Raw genomic sequence first — 24,866 nt, 5'->3', positions numbered from 1 at the left:
ACTACAAACTGTATCAGGGCATCCAATTAGACCCTGAGAAAATTGAGGTGAATCCTGCCAAAAGGCAGGTTGCAAAATCGTGTTTAAACAGTTTTTGGGGGAAATGTGCGCAAAGAAGTGATCTGTCTCAGACCACGGTCATCACTAACCCTGAAGAATTTTTCAGCTTCATGTTCTCGAGTAAAGTGGTGAAACTCCTCTGGAATTGGGGAATTATCTGGGTGATCTTACTGACGAGTTAGATGGTGACAGCATTTCGGAGTTTGCATCGACAGGACCCAAGAGTTATGCATACCAAACTAAAAACCGTAAAAAAGTAGTGATACGTGCTAAAGGCATCACTCAGACGCATGAATGCAGCGAGAGGGTCAATTTTGACAGCATCAAAGGGCTGGTCGAGGGCTACTTACAGGGGTCAAGTGAGGGTGTCATTGAAATCCCTCAACACACGATCAGGAGGGATAAAAAGAGATTCCGTTTGACAAACGCGACATTTCTTAAAAGGTTTCGACTGGTGTATGATAAGAGACGTCTTTTTTCTGACGGGACAACTCTGCCTTTCGGATATTAGAGTTGAAGAAGAAATAAAATAAAAAGTTACATGGATTCACAGGAGATTGATTTTGATCCTAGATTTAGAGCACCTTTCTCATGTATGATAGTTGGACCCAGCGGCTGCGGGAAAACTTTCTTTATAAAACGTATTTTACAAAACTGTAATCATGTCATGGATATCGTTCCAGAAAATATTGTATAGATTTACACATCTTTTCAACCCATGTATGCTGAATTGCAGAAGATGAATAAAAATATTACCTTTGTGGAAGGATTGCCTCATTCTTTTGAAGATGAAAACCTGTTTCCTCCTGACCAGAATCATCTGATTATTCTAGACGATGTTATCGCTCAAGCCTCAGATGATGAAAACGTGATGAAAGTCTTTACCTAGTTTCGTCACCATCGTAATATGAGCGTTATGATGCTGACTCAGAATGTTTTTCATCAAGGAAGGTTCAGTCGCACCATTAGCCTGAACGCTAATTATATGGTGTTGTTTAAGAACCCGAGAGATAAACTCCAGCTGAATATACTGGCCCGCCAAATGTTTCCATCTCAAAAGGGTCTCTTCTTGGAGAGTTTTGAAGACGCAACGAGAGAAGCTCATGGATATTTAATCATCGATTTTACACCTACCTGCCCAGAACATTTCAGACTGAGAACGGGGATACTTCCTCAGCAGTGGCCTGCTGTGTACGTGCCCAGAACAAAGTAAGTCATCATGTCTGCGCGTATAAAAAGGAATGTACCATTATTCATATAACAGCTGGCTCTCAAAAAGCAACGAGGTGGTTTTATCCTTCCCATCTTAACGGCTCTTGCTCCCTTGATTGGTGATCTAGTGGGTGGAATCATCAGGAGATAATGTCTCTCAGAACATCGCAGAAAATGTTTCTCATTTCACCTCATCAATTCAAGCGTCTGACCCAGTCAGACACGTCCATCAGACAGACGGCGGAGGAGAATTTGGATGCTGAAATGAGAGCGATATTAAACAAGCCAGGTTTGACTTCTTATGAAAAAAATCAAGAGATACGATGCTCTTCTCCAGAGGTATCTGACTTTACTTAAGCAAGGTGTCAAAGAAGAAAAACAGCGGGTAAGTTTAACGCTGCAGCGTGACACAGAGGTTCCTGAACATGAGCGGTCCCAAGAAAAACAAGGCCCAGGGCAGGACGAGGCCCCTAAGGATCAGGTTCTTACGGAAGTACTGAAAAGCCTACCTAAACACAACCGTAAAAATGCCGAGTACATTTTGAAGAAATTATCCGAAAGAAGTGAGAGTTGGACTTCGCGAGGTGAATTTGTATTTAAAAGAAATGTTATAAAAGTGAGATTTGTTGAAAAATCTCATGCTTCCGTTTAAAAAATCTGGAGCATCACAAACCCGAGGATGGTCTGACTTTCTACACACCTTGTCAGAGGTAAACATCCCTATATCTTCAGTCATTAACCCTTATACTCGTGAAAAATATAGATGTTTCAAAACAGAGGGTACATCGATTGAAAATGGGGGTACCCCCCAGCGTTAAGCAGAGAAGAAAAAGAAGAAGGCAGATAACTCATTCTCCCTACTGGTCGAGATCTGAGCTGGAAGATCCAAAAAATGCTGATGGGAGATCAAAAAGGTCTCTTTGTAAGACGACACTACCATGGATGGATTACATTTTCACCATAAACCGTTATAAGAAAATGAAACATGTGGCCTATTTCTTTTATTCAATAAAATATTTATTGATTATATTTTTCAAGTCTAACTTCGTTCTCTACTTCACACACTAACATATGATATCATTACACAAATATTAAATCATAAGAAGAAAAAAAAACAAACAATGAAAAAAAAAAAAAAGAATTTAAATTCCATAACAATCCATAAATATCTCCAAAGAGCATGTTCCGTGAGTATAAAATGTACAACTTTGATTAACGACACATTTCTGATATTTTTTCACAAAGTTAGATACCATTAAATCATTCTTAATCACATCTCCGGTGTATTTCGACAACACTTGCTGCAGAGTGTTAATCCGCACGCTCTATGACATAGATAAAAAATGCAATGGTGACCGCACACAGTGGACAGAGTGTTTTGAAGCTGATTATTATGATACAATATTTTTGAGGATCTGTCTTCTAAAAAGGGCTGCACGGTGGCGCAGTTGGTAGCACTGTTGCCTTGCAGCAAGAAGGTCCTGGGTTCGATTCCCGGCCGGGGGTCTTTCTGCATGGAGCTTGCATGTTCTCCCTGTGCATGCGTGGGTTCTCACTGGGTACTCCGGCTTCCTCCCACAGTCCAAAGACATGCCTGTTAGGTTAATTGGTAACTCTAAATTGCCCTTAGGTGTATGAATGAGTGTGTGCATGGTTGTTTGTGTGTTGCCCTGCGATGGACTGGCAACCTGTCCAGGGTGTACCCTGCCTCTCACCCATAGACTGCTGGAGATAGGCAACAGCTCCCCCGCGACCCACTATGGAATAAGCGGTAGACAATGACTGACTGACTGTCTTCTAAAAATGTTACAATGCTTGACGGGTAGAACTCGAAATCTGGAGAGAATCCATAAGAGTCAAAAAAGCTGGATTGACCATTCTCATCCAAAGTCAGAGCTAACCAGTGTTCTCCCGGCATGTGTGAAGGATGTGTATTCACAATAAAGTAGGCTGGCCCTGGGAATTTCTCAGCTAGCAGTGGCAGCTGGTCGCACAGCCACATACCACAAAACAAATCTCCCAGCAGATGACGCATCAGGCTCTCAATTTCATGATTATTCATGTCTGATTAGATTAATAATAATCCACCAGCACACGCCTCTTTGAATCAATCTCTAAAATAGAGTCATAACAAGCGTAGATGATCAGCGTGGTGGTATGAGGCAACGGGTTTCTGAAGCGCATTTCCAATCTTAAATTTCCACTGGAAACTGGAGATAGAGCATTTGTGTCCTCGCCCGGGTTAAGATTAAATGTGAATAGAGAGTATCCTTGATTAAATTCCTGACGTGTTATACTCAGTGGAAGATCTTTTAGATGTCGTCCTGTAGCCGTAAACAAGTTGTAATACTCTCTCACTGAATGACCTTGGTTAAAATTGGGCTGGAAGGCTTTAGCAGGAATTTTTCTGCCATCCTTACACAAAGCTAAATATTCCATATCAAAATGATTAAAGTCAAACGGATTGAGATTGCGTGTTCCTGTAAAAGCGTCATGATCCAGTAACGCAATCACCACATACTTGGGAAAGACGCCTAAGAAAAGATTCTCTTGGTTGCATACCCTTGAATCCACGTGAAAGTGGATAGAGAGCATTTGCCTTCATTAAAGCTGAAGCGTGCCCCAGTCGTACAGCTGGAGAGACGGTAACTTTTTTGATGAAAAGAGATGCTCCTAATATCCTGAGTTTGTAAGTGGAGTCTCTTGCTGCCATGAGACAAAAGGCATCGTTGGCTCTTGTAAGTTTAATTTTGAGGTCCACAGAGTTTAAAAGAAGTCTCTCACAGAAAAATATGTCTGCATGCAGGGGGCCTAGGAGATGTACCTCCCTGGAATTTGCCGTAAAGCCTGCTCTGCTGTTAAGACCTTGGATAGGGACGTTAGTTGTAACAATAGAGTTCAGAGCACCTGCAGTGTCTTTATAAAAAAGACCAGAGCTAAACTGGGTTTTTAAAGAATCCTCAGAAAAGTTTAACAATGTCTCAATCATGGCTCTATATGGATGTGTAGCGCTGGTTTGTGAAATCATTCGGTCTCCGAGAGTGACATCACACTGACTGAAGATGGTGTTTAACGGGTAGTTGATGAGCCCTACAGGTGCATCATCTGGCAGGTCTGTTCCATCCTCGTTAGTAATTTTCACTCTGAGATGCAACAGCGTATCGTTGAGATCCAGATACTTTTCTCCGTCTCCCGGAATGAAAAACTCGATCGGGCCTCCATCGGTTATTGCTGATAAAGGCTGGATCTCGGTGTAAATTTTATCTTCGATCGATAGCTGCGTCATCGGGGCAGAAAATAAGTCCAACTCTGCCAGTGTGCACTCTGATGATTTGTTATGAAAAAGAGCCATTATTTAAATATATCAAAACATGCGGATGACTTCCTTCCTCTTCGTTTGTCAGCTCCGACTGATCTCCTTTTTTGCGTTTGTCGTTGTTTTTTAACCGTCCTTAAACGATCACCAGGGGGTCTTGTTCTGGGTCTTTTGGATAAAACCATAATTCCTGAACCTTCTTGACCGTCGGTGTGTGTAGAACCACTCATTTTACTCACGGCTCTACCGATGACATCCGAAGCGATATTTGATGCAGCCGTTTTAAGATGGGGTTTTGCAATTGCAAATCCTTTTTTAACCAGAGGGGATACGAAGCGGAATAATTTTGAAAATAATGATCCAATTCCGCGTCCGTACATGACTGGGGCCCCATAAAACCCTGGCAGATTACCGCCTGATTGACTTACATAGTAATTTACAAAGCGATTTGGATCACGTCTCAGACTTAGCTGTGCCATGTTCTCTCTTGCCTGCTTGGTGCACAGTGTTGAAGGACCAGGGGAATATGAATGATAACCAATCAGTCTTAGAGCTTATATACATATCTCTGGAATAGTTTATACAAATAACATTTATCTCAGGCTACGTTGTGATATCACTGGTCTGAAGTGTAGTCTTATGACGGTCTTTCCATAGATGAAATTTACAGGAACGTTTTGGTCCGATTTAATTTCTATATTGATATTTTCTATATGTCTTCTGGAGACTGGAAGGTAGTGGGCGGGGTTAAACGTCTGAGTAATCATATCACTGAATTTGCCTTGTACTTTGACGGCCCGCAGTAAAGGTGCAAAAGTGTCGCCTACTATTTGAGGGCTGACCACGTCGCTGTAACAGTATAGGTGATAGAAACCAGCCTTTATATCCGCCGGAAAAGGAGCCAGTTTTGGTTCAGAAACATGAATCCATTCCCCTGGTTTCACGCCCATCATATAAGCTAGAGTGCTGAAGAAGCGTATTTCATACGGACTGTTTGCTTGAAATGCAAATCTCTTTTGAACTTTGCTGAATTTAATGCGTAAACCCGATTTCAATTTTTTGAAAAACATTTACATCTCTGTCTCGAGTTGAATAACGCTGTTATAGTAGCCACTTCTGATCCTTTGCGTATTGATCTCCACATCACCAACCTTCCTCCATTCAAAGTAGGCATCATAATCCGGTAAATTATGCCATGTATGAGGGTATGAAATCTCTGCTAATGCAACCATCCATTGGCCTTCTAAATCAATATGTTGAGCTAAATTTACACGGAAACTTGAACTGGTATTATTTTTAAACACTTCCATGCTAGCATTAGATGGAAGAGTAACGTAAAAGCCATCATCCTCTACCTGACGGTTCATGATGCTGTGTCAACTGTGAGGTTTAGTGCAAACTTTTTTATACGTTTCAAAGTTCATCAAACTTGATCCAACTGTTGAATTTCTCAGGCCAGTTTTTCCAGCTTACAAAAACCTGTTTGACTCCCTTGACCGTACGTCGTTTTAATATTTTTTCCACTTGATACATCTTGTCGTTAAATATTTTTACTTTTTGAAGTTCCTCAGCGTAAAAGGAACCCTCGATAGGTTCTCCATCCAAATCTTTGAGTTTGTATACAGGAGGATATCGGGGTATCGGCTCATACACTGTAAACACTTCATCCGTAAAACTCTGTTCGTATTTTTTGTCAAACACTCCATGGACCTTGGATATTCTGACAAGATCCCCTTGTTTAAACGTTGTCACTGAGTCCTTGCAATATCTGTTGGACTTGACATCATACAGATTCTGAAACACTTGAAAGGCATTTTCTGACGTCACTTCCATAGGGCTCATTTTAATGCTGGAGTGGTAGGAATGGTTGTAGCTTCTAGCTAGGTTTTCCAGTACATCGACGTACCGCCGGGTATTGTTAGCTGTAAAATATCTCCACATCCTTGTTTTTAATGTGCGGTTAAATCTCTCGACCACTGAAGCTTTTGCTTCACTCGCTGTGGCAAAATGTTTAATACCGTGTTTCTCCATTAAAACCTTAAATTTCTTGTTAAAAAATTCTTTACCGGCATCAGTCTGAAGTTTTTTGGGGATCTGACTTTCTGTAAAAACTGATTCAAATGCCTTTACCGCCTCAGCGGCTGTTTTCCTCTTCAAAACTCGTACATACGCCCTTTTTGAAAAGATGTCAATGACTGTTAATAAATAATTATAACCATCATTTTCCATGGCCAGAGCTTGCATGTCACAGAGATCAGCCTGGAACTGCCTCAATGGTCTGGTGACAAAAACTCTGTTTCTCGGGAACTTTATTCTTGCAGGTTTATGTAGAGTATAGGTATCTTCTTCTGATGAAAAATCTTTAACTTTTTCAACCGCAACCTTCTTTCCCATTTCATCTTGCATAACCCTCCTCAGCCTATCTACACCCCCAAAACTTCCCGGATTTGAAGGGCTATAATATACTTTCTTCATCAGCCGTCTTCCTGCCATCTCCGCCTTATGCTCACTCTGCCGATTACTTGTTAAATAATGAGAAAAAAACACACAGGAGGGTAGATTTATCCTTATTTTTTGTATTTTTTGTATTTAATATTAAAAAAACAAAAAAACTAAATCAGATAAAATGCAGATTAATGCAGATGAATTCAAACACTACTAGCTTTTAAACAACACTTCTGGGAAAGGTTACTATGTTCCTACTTTAATTGTATTTAATAGTAAAAAGAAAAAAAAGAAGAAAAATCATATAATGCAGATTAATTAAAGTACTGGAATACAAAAAAAATAAATAAATGTTACAACAAGTCATCAAACATGTGAGATCAGTTTGTCAGTCCATAGCACTCTGAAACAGAGTTAAGTTGTTTGAGATGTTTCTCATCGACCATGCGATCATAAACGTGCGCTATTGCACTGTGGATGCCTTGTACCGATTTCAGTTCATATAAAACCGTCTTGGCAATCGTCTTCACTCTGAAGTCATCCGCTTGTATGCGTCGAAGTACCAGAAGATTCTGAATAGCAGGAACGAGTTTGGGGGTTACGAGTTGTCGTACGATGCGTTGAAAGTTGACTTGGTAATAATCCTCCCCCAATACCTCCAGGCAATGGTGCTGACGCTGCCTCGGGTGGTTCGTTATACATCCATAGCAGGTTTCTCTGAGATAGTTCAAAGAGGCTATGTTGAATAAATGAAGTATCGCTGTTTTCACCGTATTGATGAGGGTGGTTGAGAATCAACCGTCAATTTTGTCCTCCTGGTTACTCTCATCCTCAGCTGAAGGCCCTCCATCGGTTCCAGGGTTTGTGTAGGGGCTTCGGTAGAGGGTGAGTAGCCGGTGGCTACCTCCTCCTCCACGACCACCTTCATGTCTTCAGGCAGGACATTCGCGTCTACAGACTCAGCCATGAATAGCGGTGATGGTGAGCAGAGGTCTGGAGAAAGCGGTAGATATTTCATGTTGTATCCTGTAGGTGATGCAGGACTGAAGTGGTTCTCTGAGAATGAGGACGTTCAGGTGGATGGTGAGAAGAGGTCAGGGGAAGGCGGATGATATGGTCCAATGTTGAAGTCCACTGATGGCTGACCGAACTTCTGCCAGACCAGCCTGGCCACCTCCGGATGGAGCTTCCACTCTGCATACAGAGGATTCCCCCTGGATAGAAGGTCTGCTCCACATTTCAGTACTCCTGGGATGTGAGTGGCTCTCAGTAACAGAAAATGTCTGCTGCTCCAAATTATTAGTTTGTGAGTCAACCTGTGGAGCCTCAGTGACCTCAGACCTCCCTGCCTGTTGATATAAGCCACCACAGTGGTGTTGTCTGTTCTGATCCACACGCGGTGTCCCCTCAGGACAGGGAGAAAATGTTTTAATGTCAAGTGAACAGCCATCAGCTCCAGGTAATTTATGTGAGTTGACAGCATGTTTGGGCCCCAAGACCCATTCACCATTTGTCGTTCGCATATACCTCCCCAGCCCAACAGGGAGGCATCCTTCGTGACCACCTTTCTGTTTTGCACGACTCCCATCGGAACACCCTGTGTCAGCATATCGGCATCCCGCCAAGGACGTAGTGCTCTTGTGCAGGCTGTGGTGACCCTCACTCTCTGATGGAAGTGTGGGTTCAGCCTCTGATGAGAGGCCACCCATCGTTGGATCCCTCTCATGTGGAGACGTCCCAGCGGGACTACTACTAATGCTGAAGCCATCAGCCCCAAAAGCCTTCTGCAGAGTGTGAACGATACCAGATTTCCTCTGTGAAACATGGACAAGCAGTCGAGCATGGTTTTCACTCTGTCCTGTGTTAGTCTCACTCTGGCCTGGACTGAGTTTAGAGAGACCTATGAAGGATATGTGTTGAGAAGGAAACAGGACACTCTTTTCCACATTTATTTGGAAACCCAGATCCATCATGTGCTGTGCTAATACAGCTGTGTGGTCTGCAGCTTCTTGGTGGGAGGACGAGGCGATCAGCCAGTCGTCTATGTACATCACCACGCGGATGCCCCGCCTCCTGAGCGGACCCACAGCAGCCTTCGTGCACTTCACAAACACTCTGGGGCTCAGAGACAGTCCAAAAGGGAGTACGAGGTATTCGTAACAGTTTCCCTGAAATGCAAATCTGAGATATTTTCTGTGTGGTGGGTATATGGGGATGTGGAAAAAAGCATCCTTGAGGTCGATTGAAGTAAACCAATTGCCGGGACGTAGGAAGCGCAGCAGGGAGGTATGGGTCAGCATCCTGAATTTGTACAGGTCCTTCTCAAAATATTAGCATATTGTGATAAAGTTCATTATTTTCCATAATGTCATGATGAAAATTTAACATTCATATATTTTAGATTCATTGCACACTAACTGAAATATTTCAGGTCTTTTATTGTCTTAATACAGATGATTTTGGCATACAGCTCATGAAACCCCAAAATTCCTATCTCACAAAATTAGCATATCATTAAAAGGGTCTCTAAACGAGCTATGAACCTAATCATCTGAATCAACGAGTTAACTTTAAACACCTGCAAAAGATTCCTGAGGCCTTTAAAACTCCCAGCCTGGTTCATCACTCAAAACCCCAATCATGGGTAAGACTGCCGACCTGACTGCTGTCCAGAAGGCCACTATTGACACCCTCAAGCAAGAGGGTAAGACACAGAAAGAAATTTCTGAACGAATAGGCTGTTCCCAGAGTGCTGTATCAAGGCACCTCAGTGGGAAGTCTGTGGGAAGGAAAAAGTGTGGCAGAAAACGCTGCACAACGAGAAGAGGTGACCGGACCCTGAGGAAGATTGTGGAGAAGGGCCGATTCCAGACCTTGGGGGACCTGTGGAAGCAGTGGACTGAGTCTGGAGTAGAAACATCCAGAGCCACCGTGCACAGGCGTGTGCAGGAAATGGGCTACAGGTGCCGCATTCCCAGGTCAAGCCACTTTTGAACCAGAAACAGCGGCAGAAGCGCCTGACCTGGGCTACAGAGAAGCAGCACTGGACTGTTGCTCAGTGGTCCAAAGTACTTTTTTCAGATGAAAGCAAATTCTGCATGTCATTCGGAAATCAAGGTGCCAGAGTCTGGAGGAAGACTGGGGAGAAGGAAATGCCAAAATGCCAGAAGTCCAGTGTCAAGTACCCACAGTCAGTGATGGTCTGGGGTGCCGTGTCAGCTGCTGGTGTTGGTCCACTGTGTTTTATCAAGGGCAGTGTCAATGCAGCTAGCTATCAGGAGATTTTGGAGCACTTCATGCTTCCATCTGCTGAAAAGCTTTATGGAGATGAAGATTTCATTTTTCAGCACGACCTGGCACCTGCTCACAGTGCCAAAACCACTGGTAAATGGTTTACTGACCATGGTATCACTGTGCTCAAATGGCCTGCCAACTCTCCTGACCTGAACCCCAAAGAGAATCTGTGGGATATTGTGAAGAGAACGTTGAGAGACTCAAGACCCAACACTCTGGATGAGCTAAAGGCCGCTATCGAAGCATCCTGGGCCTCCATAAGACCTCAGCAGTGCCACAGGCTGATTGCCTCCATGCCACGCCGCATTGAAGCAGTAATTTCTGCCAAAGGATTCCCGACCAAGTATTGTGTGCATAACTGTACATGATTATTTGAAGGTTGACATTTTTTGTATTAAAAACACTTTTCTTTTATTGGTCGGATGAAATATGCTAATTTTGTGAGATAGGAATTTTGGGTTTTCATGAGCTGTATGCCACAATCATCCGTATTAAGACAATAAAAGACCTGAAATATTTCAGTTAGTGTGCAATAAATCTAAAATATATGAATGTTAAATTTTCATCATGACATTATGGAAAATAATGAACTTTATCACAATATGCTAATATTTTGAGAAGGACCTGTATTTTCTCAGATGCTATTCAGCGTCCGGAGGTCTAAAATTGCGCGCATCCCCCGCCCACCTTTCTTCGGAACGAGGAAATAGCGCAAATAAAAACCGACGCCGCAGTGTTTGTGAGGAATCAGTCTTATCGCTCTCTTCTCTAGCAACGTGGAAATTTCTTCCTGTAGGAAAAGAGCGGCTTCCCCTTCTGCTTGTGACTGAGTCACTCCCCTGAAGCATGGGGGGGATACGGCGAACTGCAGCCTGTATCCCCTCCTTATTGTTCTTAAAACCCACTCTGAGTCTGTGCATTTTTCCCAAAGATTGATTTTCACTGTCAGGCGGCTGACAGGCCAGTCTTTGGAAAACGGGCTGAGAGCGCCGCCTTCTGGCGCTAGGTCGCAAAAAGCTCCGTCTTGTAGAACGCATGCGCGCAGTGTTGGCTGCGCAACAGAGCTGCTCACACTCGGGAGAGGTCTCACTCCTTCCAAAAAAGGAGGGATCAAATCCCCAAGAGATAGTGCGTTTATATTTTTCAATGTTTTTAACTGTGCCCTTGGCTCGTGGCCTGGATGCGACAATTTGTGAGCATTTATTTTTGTTGAACAGAAAAATGTGCTGGTATGACGTGAATGGGGGTCGCTGTGGAATTCCCCATAATGAACACAGTCTCAGTTTCTTCGTGGCGTGCTGAGCAGGCTCGAACGTCCTCTCGGGCACGCACTGAAATCGGCTGAAGTCCTCGAATGGGCTCGGGAACAGAGCCGCGGAGGCAAGCGATCCCTGCTCGCTCCCTCCGTCCAGGGAGGGGGTCTGGCCAACCGCTTCCTCCTCCTTACCACCTGAGTGGAGGTGGGAGGTAGCTGGTCGGGGCGAGAGCTTTCGGGCTGCCACTGTGCCTTGGAGGCAGAGAGAGGGTTTCTGTGGTGCCTGAGCAGCTGATTGCACTTTCGGTTGTCTCGGGATCCTGAAGGTGGGGGGAAAGCGAGCTGCCGCCTGGGTAAAAGTCTGGCGCTGGGGTGTACGTCTGGGGAGACACAGCTTCAAGGCTTCATCATCCCTCTTCTTCTCCTCCCACCTTTTTTGCATCGAGGTGACCGCTGCTCCGAACAGCCCCTGAGGTGTGATGGGGGTGTCCAGGAGGTCCTCCTTCTCTTTAGTGGAAAGCATGGTGAGGTTCCTCCACCTGGCTCTCTCCTGCAGAACCATGAGCCCCATGGTTCTGCCCAGAGCCTGGATTGCCACTTTATGGAGGTGAAGGCAGTGATCTGTTATGATGCACACTTCCTCCCATAACGCAGCGTCAGGTGAGGCGGTCATCTGCTCCTCGAGTTCCGCCTGATAAGCCATCAGCAGAGACGAGGCGTTCAGAGCACGGACTGAGAGCGCCGCAGCCCTGTAGGACTTATCAGTCAGGCTGGACTGAAAACGTTCCGCTCTTGAAAGGAGGGTGGGACCACCCGCTGACATGGAGGTCTTCGGGTGTAGGTGCGCTGCCACCGCCGGCTCGACTGGTGGCATCTGGCGGAGGCCGCTCTTTTCCATCTCGTCACAATCCAGCACCGAACTGCCAGCCACCGGGTGCTTCTCCTTAAAGGGCTTGTTGCGGCAGGAGACGGCCAGTTCTTCCAGTAGCTCCAGGAAAAACGGCAAGAGTTATCTGCCTGTTTTCCGTGCTTTTGGTAGCTTCTTTCCATCGAAACGGGAGCGGACTAACTCCGCCTGAACCTCGGGCCACTGGATGTTTAACTTGGTGGCAGCGCATTTGCACACGTCGTGCAGGTCAAAATCCAGTTCATGCATATCATGACCGGGTTGGCCCGCACCTGAGGAAATGGGTTTTGCAACCCGTCCTGAGGGAGGCGGAGATGGGTCATAATCCTCATCGTTATCCAAGAAGGGCATTTCCGAATCCAGGTCAAAGAGTTCATCGTCTCCCACCATCAGGAGATCCAGCGGGCCAGATGCGGGGCCGTGCTCGGACATTTCAGGCGGCAGAGGGTCCACGGTGTCGAGGATTTCTCCCCAACTTGGTCGGGCTACTGCATCGGTGGTCAGAGAAACTGCTTGATTGGCTGGTTCCTGTACGGATGCTGTCGAAGCCAACGCTGGCCCATTGCTGGACAATGTCGACTGACGGGCCAGATGGCAACGGAGCACCTTGAGGGAAAACCGGCTACATTGAGAGCACTCTTCCCCGGGCTCAAAGGCTGCTTGAGCGTGTTTCAGACCGAGACACACCACACAAGCCAGGTGGGTATCCCAGCTTGAAATTTTATTGCCACACGGGCAGGTTTGTGCCTGTATGCTCTCCTCAGTTTTTGTGGAAGACTTGGCAGTCTCCATGTTTGAAGGAGATTTGGCTGTGAGGCTACGAAAAGGAAAAGAAAACTAGCTGGTGACAGCTAAGCTAACCAGGTGAGGCTAGGTTGGGAGGAGTGTTGCGGCTTCCCTATGGGTAGCTTACAGAGGGAGTATTGCTACTCCGTAACGGACAACCGTAGCAGGTAAGTTGACCCACTTTTTTTTTTTTTGTGAGTATTTCTACTCTTCCCGTGGTATTTCTATCGAGGGAATAGCTACTCTCCGTGATACTGGACAAACCCAGAGCAAAGCGCCCGGTGACCGAGCTTGCACACGTGTCTGTGGACAGTTTAGCTAGGCTCCGAAGAGAGGCCGTATCTAATGGAGAGCTAGTTGGAACTTCTGCTTGTTGCGAGAAGAGGTATTTGAATAAACTATCAGTGCAGCAACAGCTTATTTCTAGCCAATCGTGGCTGGCGTAATGCAATAGGAGCTTCTGATGAGGTCACGCCGAGGGCGTTGCCAATGTGAGACACGAAACGAATGCTATGAAAGAGAACCTGTTATCAATATCAAACAAGTCACACCAATAATCTGTTCAAGTTTTCCATTCAGCATCACATTCCCTATTCAATCAGTATTTAAAGCAGTGAGGAAGCATCTCAAGGTTCTCTATTTTAATTTCTAAAACCTAATATATTGTGGAAATTGTTTTGTTATTCAAAATAAGATGTCTTGTTTCTGTTTGGTTGCTCACATTTTGTCTGCCAGACAAATCTTTGCAAAAGAGCAGCATGTTCTTTATTACGTCACATAAAGCAGTCCTAACCTTCCAGGTTATATTTGCTAAAATAACACAAGCAAACTGTTATTAAAAAAAAAATGTCTTTGTTAGTCAAATGCTGCAGTATTTCTTAACAGGATTAAAAATAAAACCGCAGAAATTACAACTTTTCTGGCTGACTTCAACATAAATTAGTCAAATGATTTGCTTCTTTCAATGACTGATGAATTATGGATTGAGAAATAAGTTGAAAGAAATAAAAATAGGATTAAAGGATAATAAATAACAATCATAAATGGCACTGATGTAATTCTTGCACAGTGTCTGTGTTTAACTCCACCTGAAACATAAACATGGCGAGCTTCTCGTTGTACTCCCACTGCTTCATGGCCGCCTCCACGTCTGCAGGCATGGCTGGAAGAGGGGAGCTGCAGCCCTGACTAGGAAACTGTCGGTAAAACTCTGCAATCTTCTGAAGCTGCTCCAACAGATATTTAGTAATGATCTGGGTCCATTCTACAAACACAAGAAAAAGAACATTTATTTCAAAGCCACAAAATTTTGAGAAATCAAATGGGAATAAATCTACTGAAAGGTAAAAACGATATCGTTGTATCTTACTTACCAATACAAGGATCGATCACATGCCTCTTCTTGACTTTATTTTCTGTGATAGCTGCATGATATGCACAGGTCATCTTGATCATCCATGCCGAACGCATGACAGGGACAGAGTACTTAGCCAAGAATCCAAAAACCTCCTCCTTTTTGCTAAAGATTGGTACCTGGAAGAGAGACATCACATGTGCAATAGCAACGCTGAGTAAATAAATTTAAATATTTCTCATTATAAAGCCGAAAATCCTGAAACCTTAAATTGTTTGATTGGTTTTAATAGAAACTGCGTTGTCCTTTTTCTATGCAATTGATTTTTCAAAAAGATTTAAACTCAAATGCAGTTAAATAGGCAACAATTCGGAAGGTCTATTTTCATATAGGTCTCTTCTTGTTAAAAACCTAAACTATCTTTTTGGATGAGAGGTTCTTTTATCTGTGAAAATTATTGTTAAAACTAGATTTTAAAGTTTTATACTATCAACAAACAATGATGTGTTTGTACAGCTGCAGGTAGGAGCAAACCAAGTACAGCCCGTTTGTAAAATCTTAAAATCTGCCATCTATTTGTGAAAACACTTAATAAAAATATAATTGGGAAAGAGGAAATAATCAAACACTCTACAAATAAAGGATTTCCAGTAAAAAATAAATATCACCATAAAAGCCGACGCTTTTTACAAACAATGACAGTTAGTATGTTTTGAGACTATTCAACCAAAAAGGACAAAGACTTGCTTCATGAACAAGAATCAAACAACAGAGCATTACTTTGATTTTTCAACTGTTTTGTCCAGTAATATAAAATCCAGGAAGATTCACCTCAGTTTAAGACATTTTTCTAGCATCACATTTATTCCTACAAAAGCAAAGAAAGAATTATTCACAGAAGCTCCTAATGGGATTTTAAGCATTTGGGTACAGCTGCTATGAATGACTACTCCATGTATGTATTAGGCTGTGCCATTTAAAAGACAGCTTCAAGTTCAGCAGATCTCTAAACAGCCTTATCCACTGACCATGTACACAAAAAATTGTTAAAAGGGCAGATTTAACATAAAAAAAAATACTAAAAGTATATAAAACAAATTAATCAGAGGCAAATAAGCACAATAAGTGCCTTCGTAGTCATGGCTACTAAAACAGTAGGGCGCAAGCTCATACGGACTCTACCAGCATCTGTAACCACCCCATCTCAAACTCTTTGGCCCTTTCTTGAGCACTGTAGCTGCAGCGATCTTTTAAACTTTGTGGAAATAAACTGGTGAAGAGCATGGATTTCTCCTCACCCACTAAAAAAAGTCTGAATGTTGGAAACCGTTTTTGCTCCAGCTTTATTTAAAAGTTTTACTCTTGGATTTAGGGGAAGCAAAAACCCAAAACTGGGGATTTATGCCACAGCTATGGCAGTTAATTTCAGCAGGGAGTCAGCAGCCAGACCACCAAGGTGACTGAGGTTGTTGTTTTTGAGCATAAAGTTTATCACAAAAAGAAAACACTTTAAGGGCTCAGTTATTGTCCTGCTTCAGTGGAGGACTCTGAAGACGAGCCTGACTTCGGTGCAGTATTCTCCAAAAATATACAGTACAGACCAAAAGTTTGGACACACCTTCTCATTCAAAGAGTTTTCTTTATTTTCATGACTATGAATATTGTAGCTTCACACTGAAGGCATCAAAACTATGAATTAACACATGTAGAATGATATACTGAACAAAAAAGTGTGAAACAACTGAATATATGTCTTATATTCTAGGTTCTTCAAAGTAGCCACCTTTTGCTTTGATTACTGCTCCGCACACTCTTGGCATTCTGTTGATGAGCTTCAAGAGGTAGTCACCTGAAATGGTTTTCATTTCACAGGTTTCACACACTCAGATAATAATTACATAATATTGTGTTTTTGTAAGAAACTGCAGTTGGGTACACAAACCTTGGGTAGTTTTGTATATAGATTGAAGTAACTAAATATAATTAGATAGTACCAAGACAGAAAATATTTCCTAGATCTGTACATCATTGTTATCATTTGTATCAATTTGGGCAGACAATAGTATGTTTATATCCAAGCATTTGATAAAGACGTGAACAGTTTAATGTGTGTTTATCATTGACTTGTCTTATAGGGACCAACCTAATAATGGGGAAAATTTGTACAATTACAGACACTATAGGGTCAGATGAGTAATAGAAAAATTATTTGTTATCCTGGCTGCGCGTTGGAGTATTTTAGGATGGCCCATCGAATTCGTGGTGAAGGCCTGTGGGGCCATTTCATTAACTTTATGATCCCTCATAGAGAGATCATATAAATGCGGGTACTGGTGAACCTGCTCCGTATATCGGATGGAGAAATGGTTTTATATCAATGTAACAAAAGGGCAAAATATCGAGAAATCTCTGAATTTACCTTGTAAAGCAGGTCAAATTAGACAGACATGAGACTGCTCTGTCAGACTTCATTAGCTTTTCTTTTCTTCCTGCCATCTCATCAGCTCTGTCATACTAGTTTATCTATATTTAGACTCATGTTTAATTAGTTTAAAACTAGAATAATTTGGGAGCAACATGGGGTGTAAGAAAATGCACATGACCAGTTTAGGTAAATATAATGTACAAGTAAGGATAAAAAACAGGAGGAGGTTGTTTAATCTTACTGTTTGATGATGCTACATATACCTCTTGTAGGAAAATGACCACCAATAAATAGGAAGACTTGCTCCAGTTTCTCACCTTTTTAGCCAGCTGTGTGAGCGGTTTAGTTCCAGCTAAATCTGTAAACCAGTTGTTGATGGAGCTCTGCGACCTCGCTGTGACGAGCCAGAAATTATCCTTCTGGTTGACCAGCGGTTTGCGCTTCCCCGTATCTGCAAACGTGTTGCAGCGCAGCTTCTCTGCAATGATGCTGCTGAAGTTTGAGCTGATCTGTAAAGACGCGAGGAAATAAAATCACTAAGAATAAGTCATTAAAATACTCAAACGTATAATTTTTAACCAGACTGATTCATCGTTACCTTTGAGGGATTGAAGTTGACATTTCTGGCACTGCCATGTTCATCACCAGACACAGCAGGCTGGTTGTTAAATCCTTGCTTTACATTCAGAGCAGTCAACTCATCCTGAAACACACAGACAGGTTAATGTGTAAGTTAAAAAAAACATGGAAATATGCAAGTGCTGACCGTATAAAACCCATGACTTTAAAATGGAATCCCAACTCAACATTGTTTTAATTTATAAAGCAATAACAAATAAAGCACATAAATAAAATAATTTTATCCAACAGCTGAACGTTGTGGCTTCATGATGGTAATGACGTGTCAATGAATTACTCTGTTGAAGAAAACTTTATAGCAGCACCCTATAAACTGAATTTTTGAAACAAATACATGCACAAGTATAACCACACAAATAAGTCTCCACATTAAAGAGAACGCCGTTGCACCTGACTGAAAGACAGGAGACGATGCCTCAACAAGAGACCTGTCAGTTGAAACAAAAAGGATTACAAATGTCAGTTAAAAAAAGGTAAATTAACACGGAGTACGGCAAAACGTGTTTCTTAGAGGAACTCCCAACAAAATGAGTAGGTTGCAAAAGGGAAAAACCACAGAAGACATCATTTCACAAGAAAAGAAAAGTCAAAACAGAAAATGCAAAACAAAACTGATGAAAAAATGACTTGGAACAGGAGTCGATGTGAGAAAACTGTATAAAACAAAAACAGCTGAACGCTGTAAGATTTTATTACAAAACAGAAAACATAATCCATTATGAACTAAACTCTAGTGTTAGCCGGCCTGCATAGTGGTCGTTTTTAAATCATGGCATCGATGATGTATACTCGAAATTCCAAACATTGGCAAACGGGATGGATGGATGGATGGATGAGTATTAGACAGACAGACTGATGGACGGACGGACAGACGAATGATCAGGGTAGAGGAAAACAAAAATTAAAGCCCCTGGAAAAGTAGGTCGGAGTGACCAGATTTGTCAACAAACACAAACATGCTTAAATGCTCTCCCTCTGTATCCCAATGACATAAAAACATCTGCCAGAAGAAAAGCAGCAAAATTCACGATCAACAACTATATGGGGCTGATGGCCTAGTAAAGGTCCAGACTAAATGGCATTACATCGACAGTAAACACACGGGTAGACAAATGAAATTTAAGGACCCCTTTTCTCATTCTGTCAAACCCAAGCAGGTCTGTTGATAAAGATGTCATCTCTCAGGATGCCAATGTGTCTTGGTGCCAAACAAAGAGATTTAAAACTTTTTTCAGAGAAACGTAGTCCAGCTCAAAAGGCATGGCCAGCAAACAGTCCGGACCTCAATCAAATCTCACATTTATGGTGGAAATTAAAAAAGTGGATGCAATACAAAAGTTCTATCCTGCAATGCTGATCTGTCAACAGCTATATGGAAATGTTGAAACTTGATGGGTGAAGAATAATGTTTTTTATCAACTTAGTCCATGCTACAAAGAATTAAAGCTATTTGCAAAATTATAGAAGGTGCAACTTCTACTAACTACTAATTGCAATGAATTTTGCTCATGGTTGCACATTTTTATTCTACTTGATCTGAAATATTATAGGTATTAACTGCCATAGGTATTGTCTGATTCAGCTTCCTTCTCATCACTACAGTAAAGAGCTATTTAGGGAGTTAGCCCCTTGTTATATCATTATTTAACTATAACTTACCAATTTCTTTGTTTAATTTCCCTAGCCACACCCAAGCCTGATTAATAATAGACCTGTACAATCAAGAAAACAATTAAAATACCCTCCTTTCTGACAACATCAAGTTGGCTGAAAGATATCAAAAAGCAGCTCATCGTTCCCTGTTCTGAAGAACTTCAAAAACTGACAATAAACAGTCATTGACATCAATCAGTCTGGAAAGAGTTACATGCACATGTCAAAGCCCTTTAACCCAAGCAAACCACAGTGACAGCAATTTTCCACAAATGGAGAGAACATGGAACAGAGTTGGACCTTACCAGGAGTGGACAGTGTAGTGCCCCAACCGTGGTTAAAAACATAGCTAAAACAAGGATTCTGAATTGTGCACAAACAGGTGCGAGTAGGAAATTCTGCACCTTTTTAATACACTAGCCTACTTCTAGCCCAGCCCAGAAAGGAGCAGTCGATCGAGATCAACCACAAAGTTATGTATGATCTGCTGTCCAAATAATCAAGCATTCATGCAAAAAGGCACAATTAAGACAAACATGTCTTGAAACTTGCTTTCTGGGCCTTCTGCAGAAAGGCATCTGAGCCAGAGAGTTCCCAGAAGAGACTCTGTCTACTTCCTGCGAAAGAAGAGACAATCGCAGTATCACACCTCTTCCTATGAGCCAGTCTAGGCAGCGGGGGCTGCCCACATAGCTACTATTGAGAGTAGCTGCAACATTTCTTTGTTTGTGCCCACTGTGTTGGCCAGACCGTGCAAACACCGCTACCCAAAACACCGTCCTCTGGACCTCTTATCCTCATTCTTCAGAACAGTTCACGTAAAAGGTGATGCTTGGGCAGAGAAAATTAGTTTAGATGGAAATAATCTAAAAATAGTTTATTTCATGAAGGTTTTGGTTTTTGTGTGGGTTTTAAAGGTTGAACTATTTGCTAGCAGGCTTTCCACTCATGCTAATGTGGAAAGGCCTTTCAGCATTGAGGCCAGTTATTTGTTCTGTGTTATGTTTTAAAATTAAGACAAACTTTATTTAATGGGTGGTTTTAAACACAGTTTGGCCATAACGCACCACCAGTGCTCAATGCATCATGATCTTTGCATTATTGGTATTTCAAGTACATGTGAACTAAAAGGGCTGATAAATAAGCCACTTTCCTTTAACTAAAACCGCTAATGCTAGCGCCAATAAAGTCAATTTAAATCCGACTCCACACCATCTTGTGAGTCAATAGACGTTCCTCTCTGCCATTTTATTAGTCTATTACCCCTTGTAATAGCTAATTAAACACCATTAAGAATCCAAAAATTAGTTTCCAATCCAGAAAACATTATTTCCCTAAATATTATTTAGCTAAATAAGGATGGCTAATTAAACAACATTACGAATTAATTATCCAAAAACTTTGATTTCTAATTTAGTAAATCATTCTTTAAAATAATATTTTATTAAAATACTGTTTCTCTATTTTGAAATGTGATTGGTTGTTTGAAGACACGCCAACTATTGTTCTTAAGTTCCAAGAATAATTTTAGGACAAATTACTTCTAGAATTATGTTCTAAAACTGATTTTTTTCTCATTTTCAAATTCCTCAAGATAAACCTTGGTTCTCCAACATAGATAACACTGAATGGCAATATTGCATCATTTTATTGGTAAAGGTTTTTATTGGTTTTCTTGTTCCTTCATTTGTATATAGTACCATTAGTTTTCTTTATTCCTTCGGTTTAACTTGAATTGTTTTTGTTAATAAATTCTTATATTTTAAAGGAGAAGTTGTGAATTTATTACATGTGTGTGCAGAGTTTACTGTTCAGTAATGCCAGAGCTCGAATCAATCTTTCATCTATTGTTCTAATAGCACCGCCATATTGGAGAGTTCCAAGGTCAAAACTGTTTCTGACCAAAATGTACAAAAGGCCCATCTAACACTGGCCAAAAACAAGAAATAATGAACCCCAAGATTTTTGGAATGATATTCTGTGGACTGTGGCGCTTTTGAGATCATGTGTGTCTCGTTACATATGGAGTAAACTACCAGCTTTAAAAAAAAAAAAAAATTACAAATACCTACAAAAAACTGAAAAACGTATTTGGGGTTGTGTGATGGTCTGGGGGCAGCTTTGGACAGCTAGTTAGTATGAATTATGAGTCGTGAACTCTGAAGGAGAACAACTAGTGATCAGTTCACAACCTCCAATTCAAGCACACTTGAGTTATGCAGCAGGACAGTGATCCAAAACACATAGGCAAGGGGTGTCCAAAGTCGGTCCACGAGGGCCGGTGTCCTGCGATTTTTAGATGTTTCCCTGCTTTAACACACCTGATTCAGATGGCTGCAGTCCAGCACAAGCCTGTTAATCAGCCATAGATGGAAATCAGGTGTACTGAAGCAGAGGAACATCTAAAACATGCAGGACACCGGAAGACCAACCCTGGATGCCCCTGACAAAGGCAATCCCACCTCTGAACGGCTCACAAATAAAGACGGTTTTTGGAGTGGCCTATTCAAAGTGCAGACTTGAAACTGCTTGACTATAAACAAGCTGTCTAACAAGTGGGCCATTGTTTCAGACAGCATCTTCCCTTGGTAAATGACAGCATCATTTGAACACTGCTTTTTGCAATAGTCAGTTTCTGTTTCATATTAATATGTGTTTCATAATCTGAAGCATGCTTGACAAGAAAGCAAAAACAGAAGAAATCGACAAGGACACAAACACTTTTTAACAGCATTGTGTGCGTTTATATTTCTATTTTTGAGGGGTGCAGAAAGGTTGACCAGGCTGCCTTTCATGCAGGAGCCCCAAATGCCCAGAATATAATGTTAAAATCACCGGGATGCTCACTGAACTAGAGCTGTGCTCTGCCAGAACCTTCAACCAATAAATAAATAAATACCCGAAGCTACAGGTTGGTAAATTACTTCATTAAAGATCCATAAAACCAGATAAGTTTCTCACACTCGCTATCAGCGTAATGACAGATTAATACTCAGCACTTAGCTTGCCTGGAAATAGATTAAAATCGACCACCTATTTTAAAGCGTGCTCTGAATTTTTTTTAAGGGATTAGATGAACAGGTTAAGCTAACGTCAATGTGTAGCAACCAGTTAACTCAAACAAACAAGACACGTAGAATTTAAATCCCCGACGTCTTCTGTTCTCCACCACGAAACAGAGAAAATGTAGCAGTTTATCCTAATCTCCGCTAGCTGAGGAGGTAGCTCAGCTAACCCAGTCGTGAAAGCAGCGGGATGTTTTTCCAAACTTAAGCCGGAGGAGCTGGTTAACAAGCTGCCAACCAGGAGCTGCTGCTGCTCATTGTTACTACGAGGCCCGAAACGTCTGCAGGGCTGCTAAACGGGCTAGCTGCTGCTAGCTAGCTCCTCTGCTCTGTGGGAGCAGTTTCCCCTCACCGAAACACCAATCCTGGGCCTTTATATCCCATAAGACAAAGCTCTTACCTCTTTTTGCTTTGGATCCTGGGGATATACGTCCGGAGGGCCGAGGCGGAGCCGCTTTAAAGGCCGGTGTTCGTAACTTAAGATCCCGAAAGCAGCCATCATCCAGCGGCATCACAGCCAGGGCTTTCCTCCCCCCCAGCAGCAGCCTGACTAGCCGTGCTACAACAGGCAGACGAGCTTCCGGGATGCTTTCAGAACCCAACTTCAAAATAAAGGCGCACAAATATGCACTTAAAGCATTTGGAGATGAACTACAAGTGTACATATTCATGCTCAGTAAATTAGATGAATCATTCTGCTTGGGGCTCGTTAATCAGATTAAAAATACCTTTTTTTGCAACCACTTTATCCCAGCGCTGTCTGCTGTGTGACTTGGTCTTCATGATGATGTTTTGTTTTTTTTTTTGCAACAAACCCCTGAGGCTTTCACAGATTAGAATTACACTCAAATAGACAATATTTAATAATACAATTAGGCAACTGGTTGCCTGGATTTTATTTAGGGTCTCAGACTAAAGGTGACTGAATACCAACGCAAGCCACCTGTTTAATGTTTGAAAACTGTAAATCCTTCTTACTTCTACTTTATAATTGTACACTACTTTATATTGATCCATCAGATAAAATCCTAAACGAAATAATCAGATTGTGTTTGTAATGTCACAACATGTAAAAAAAAGTCCATGGAGAATTAATAGTTTCACAAAACATCGCACAATGGGATTATTTTTTTAATGTAATCATATGTTTTGAGAAATAAAACACAATTTCTCTTTGGAATAAATTGGCTAAGGCCATGCAAAAGTATTTACCTCCTTGGTTTAATGCCTGTTTTGTTATAAATTTATTTTATTTGAGAGATAGTTTATGTTAGTGAAGTTAAATAAGAAAAATCTATCAAAAAAAAGAATTAAAAGAAAAGAAAAATTGCCATGTTTATAAGTAGCCAACCCCTTTGTTAAGAAGCCCCTAATGAGTTCTGCTACAGCCAATTCCCTTTAAAAGTTACATAATTAGTGAAATGAAGTCCATTTGTGTGCAATCAAAGTGTCACATGATCTGTCAGTATAAACACCTTTTCTGAAGGGCCCCAGAGGCTGCAACACAACTAAGCAAGAGGCATAACACCATGAAGTTGTTGAGAAGTACAAGTCAGAGTTGGGTATAAGCCCACTTACAAGCTATAAGCAGTTTCAGGTTACTGGAAAGCCCAGGTTTATCCTTACATTCCTCTGGAGAAGTCACAAAAAAATGTTCCCTTGTGGGTTTTCTGCGAAACATTTGGAGAACCTTCAGGTAACTTTGCCACGGTTCCTAAAAGATTATTTTTAAAACCCCTAAAGGATCCAGAGGGGATTGTTCAAGGATTGGCCTCCAGAAATCCTTCACAAGGAACATTGCCTGAAGGTTCCAAGGTTGGAACTCTGTATAATTTCAGAGTTGCAGAGAAAACCAAGGGTCTCCAGCTCTTATGTTGCTAACACAAATGTGTACAGGACAATCAGTATGGTTATTGCAAAGACAATGATTTTTAGTCACACCTGAAGGATCTTCAATGACAGCAACTCTTATCTCTGGTCTGTTTGTACCCTTTTCAGCTCTGAGTCAGCTTAAACGGTTTAACAAGCAAGGAGATGCAAACCACAGGCAGTCCCAGGAAACCACAGCAGTTTCTCTGGAAATTACATTATGTCACTGATTTGCAACTTATGTCTTGAACATCTGCAGCACAGTTTTACTCTCAATTTGCAGTCATAAATACAAATTAGGCTTTTGTTGAGTAAAAAAGTATCTTTTGTGTGAGCCTAAAAGTTTGAAATTCATTTTTATCATATCAGGACTTTGATTATTGAACATTCTTATATGTTGGTGTTATCAGCAAGGCTTTTGCTGCACCTTGTCTTTTAACACAAACATGAAACCTTGAGCACATCTCTTCTATACATTCTCCACTTCACTGGTTCTGTTTGCTTCAGCGTTGATTTTGATCTGATCACTGTTCATAACACTGTGGAGGCTCCTATCGTCCTGTTTACTCCTGGAACCATATGTGCT

General features: G+C 41.7%; 1 protein-coding gene across 4 annotated transcripts in view; it reads right to left on the bottom strand.

The window, feature by feature from the left end:
- The window catches only part of med12 (mediator complex subunit 12), a 65,384-nt gene extending 42,385 nt beyond the window's left edge, over positions 1–22,999 (bottom strand). For 2 of the 4 annotated variants that reach the window (XM_047353266.1, XM_047353267.1), the window contains exons 1-5: positions 22,812–22,998; positions 17,653–17,757; positions 17,372–17,563; positions 14,649–14,808; positions 14,364–14,539 (exon numbers count right to left, since the gene is read on the bottom strand). In XM_047353266.1, the coding sequence (XP_047209222.1) occupies positions 14,364–14,539; positions 14,649–14,808; positions 17,372–17,563; positions 17,653–17,757; positions 22,812–22,913 (735 nt within the window). In that variant the 5' untranslated portion in view covers positions 22,914–22,998. Of the gene's footprint in view, positions 1–14,363; positions 14,540–14,648; positions 14,809–17,371; positions 17,564–17,652; positions 17,758–22,811 lie in introns of all 4 variants that reach the window. The other 2 variants (XM_047353268.1, XM_047353269.1) reach the window with 2 other exon arrangements.
- Between the last annotated feature and the right edge of the window lie 1,867 nt (positions 23,000–24,866).

Source organism: Girardinichthys multiradiatus, chromosome 23 (genome assembly GCF_021462225.1).
Source record: "Girardinichthys multiradiatus isolate DD_20200921_A chromosome 23, DD_fGirMul_XY1, whole genome shotgun sequence".
Lineage (NCBI taxonomy): Eukaryota > Metazoa > Chordata > Actinopteri > Cyprinodontiformes > Goodeidae > Girardinichthys > Girardinichthys multiradiatus.
Note: the sequence above shows the minus strand (reverse complement) of the source record. Positions and strands in the feature narration are given on the sequence as shown.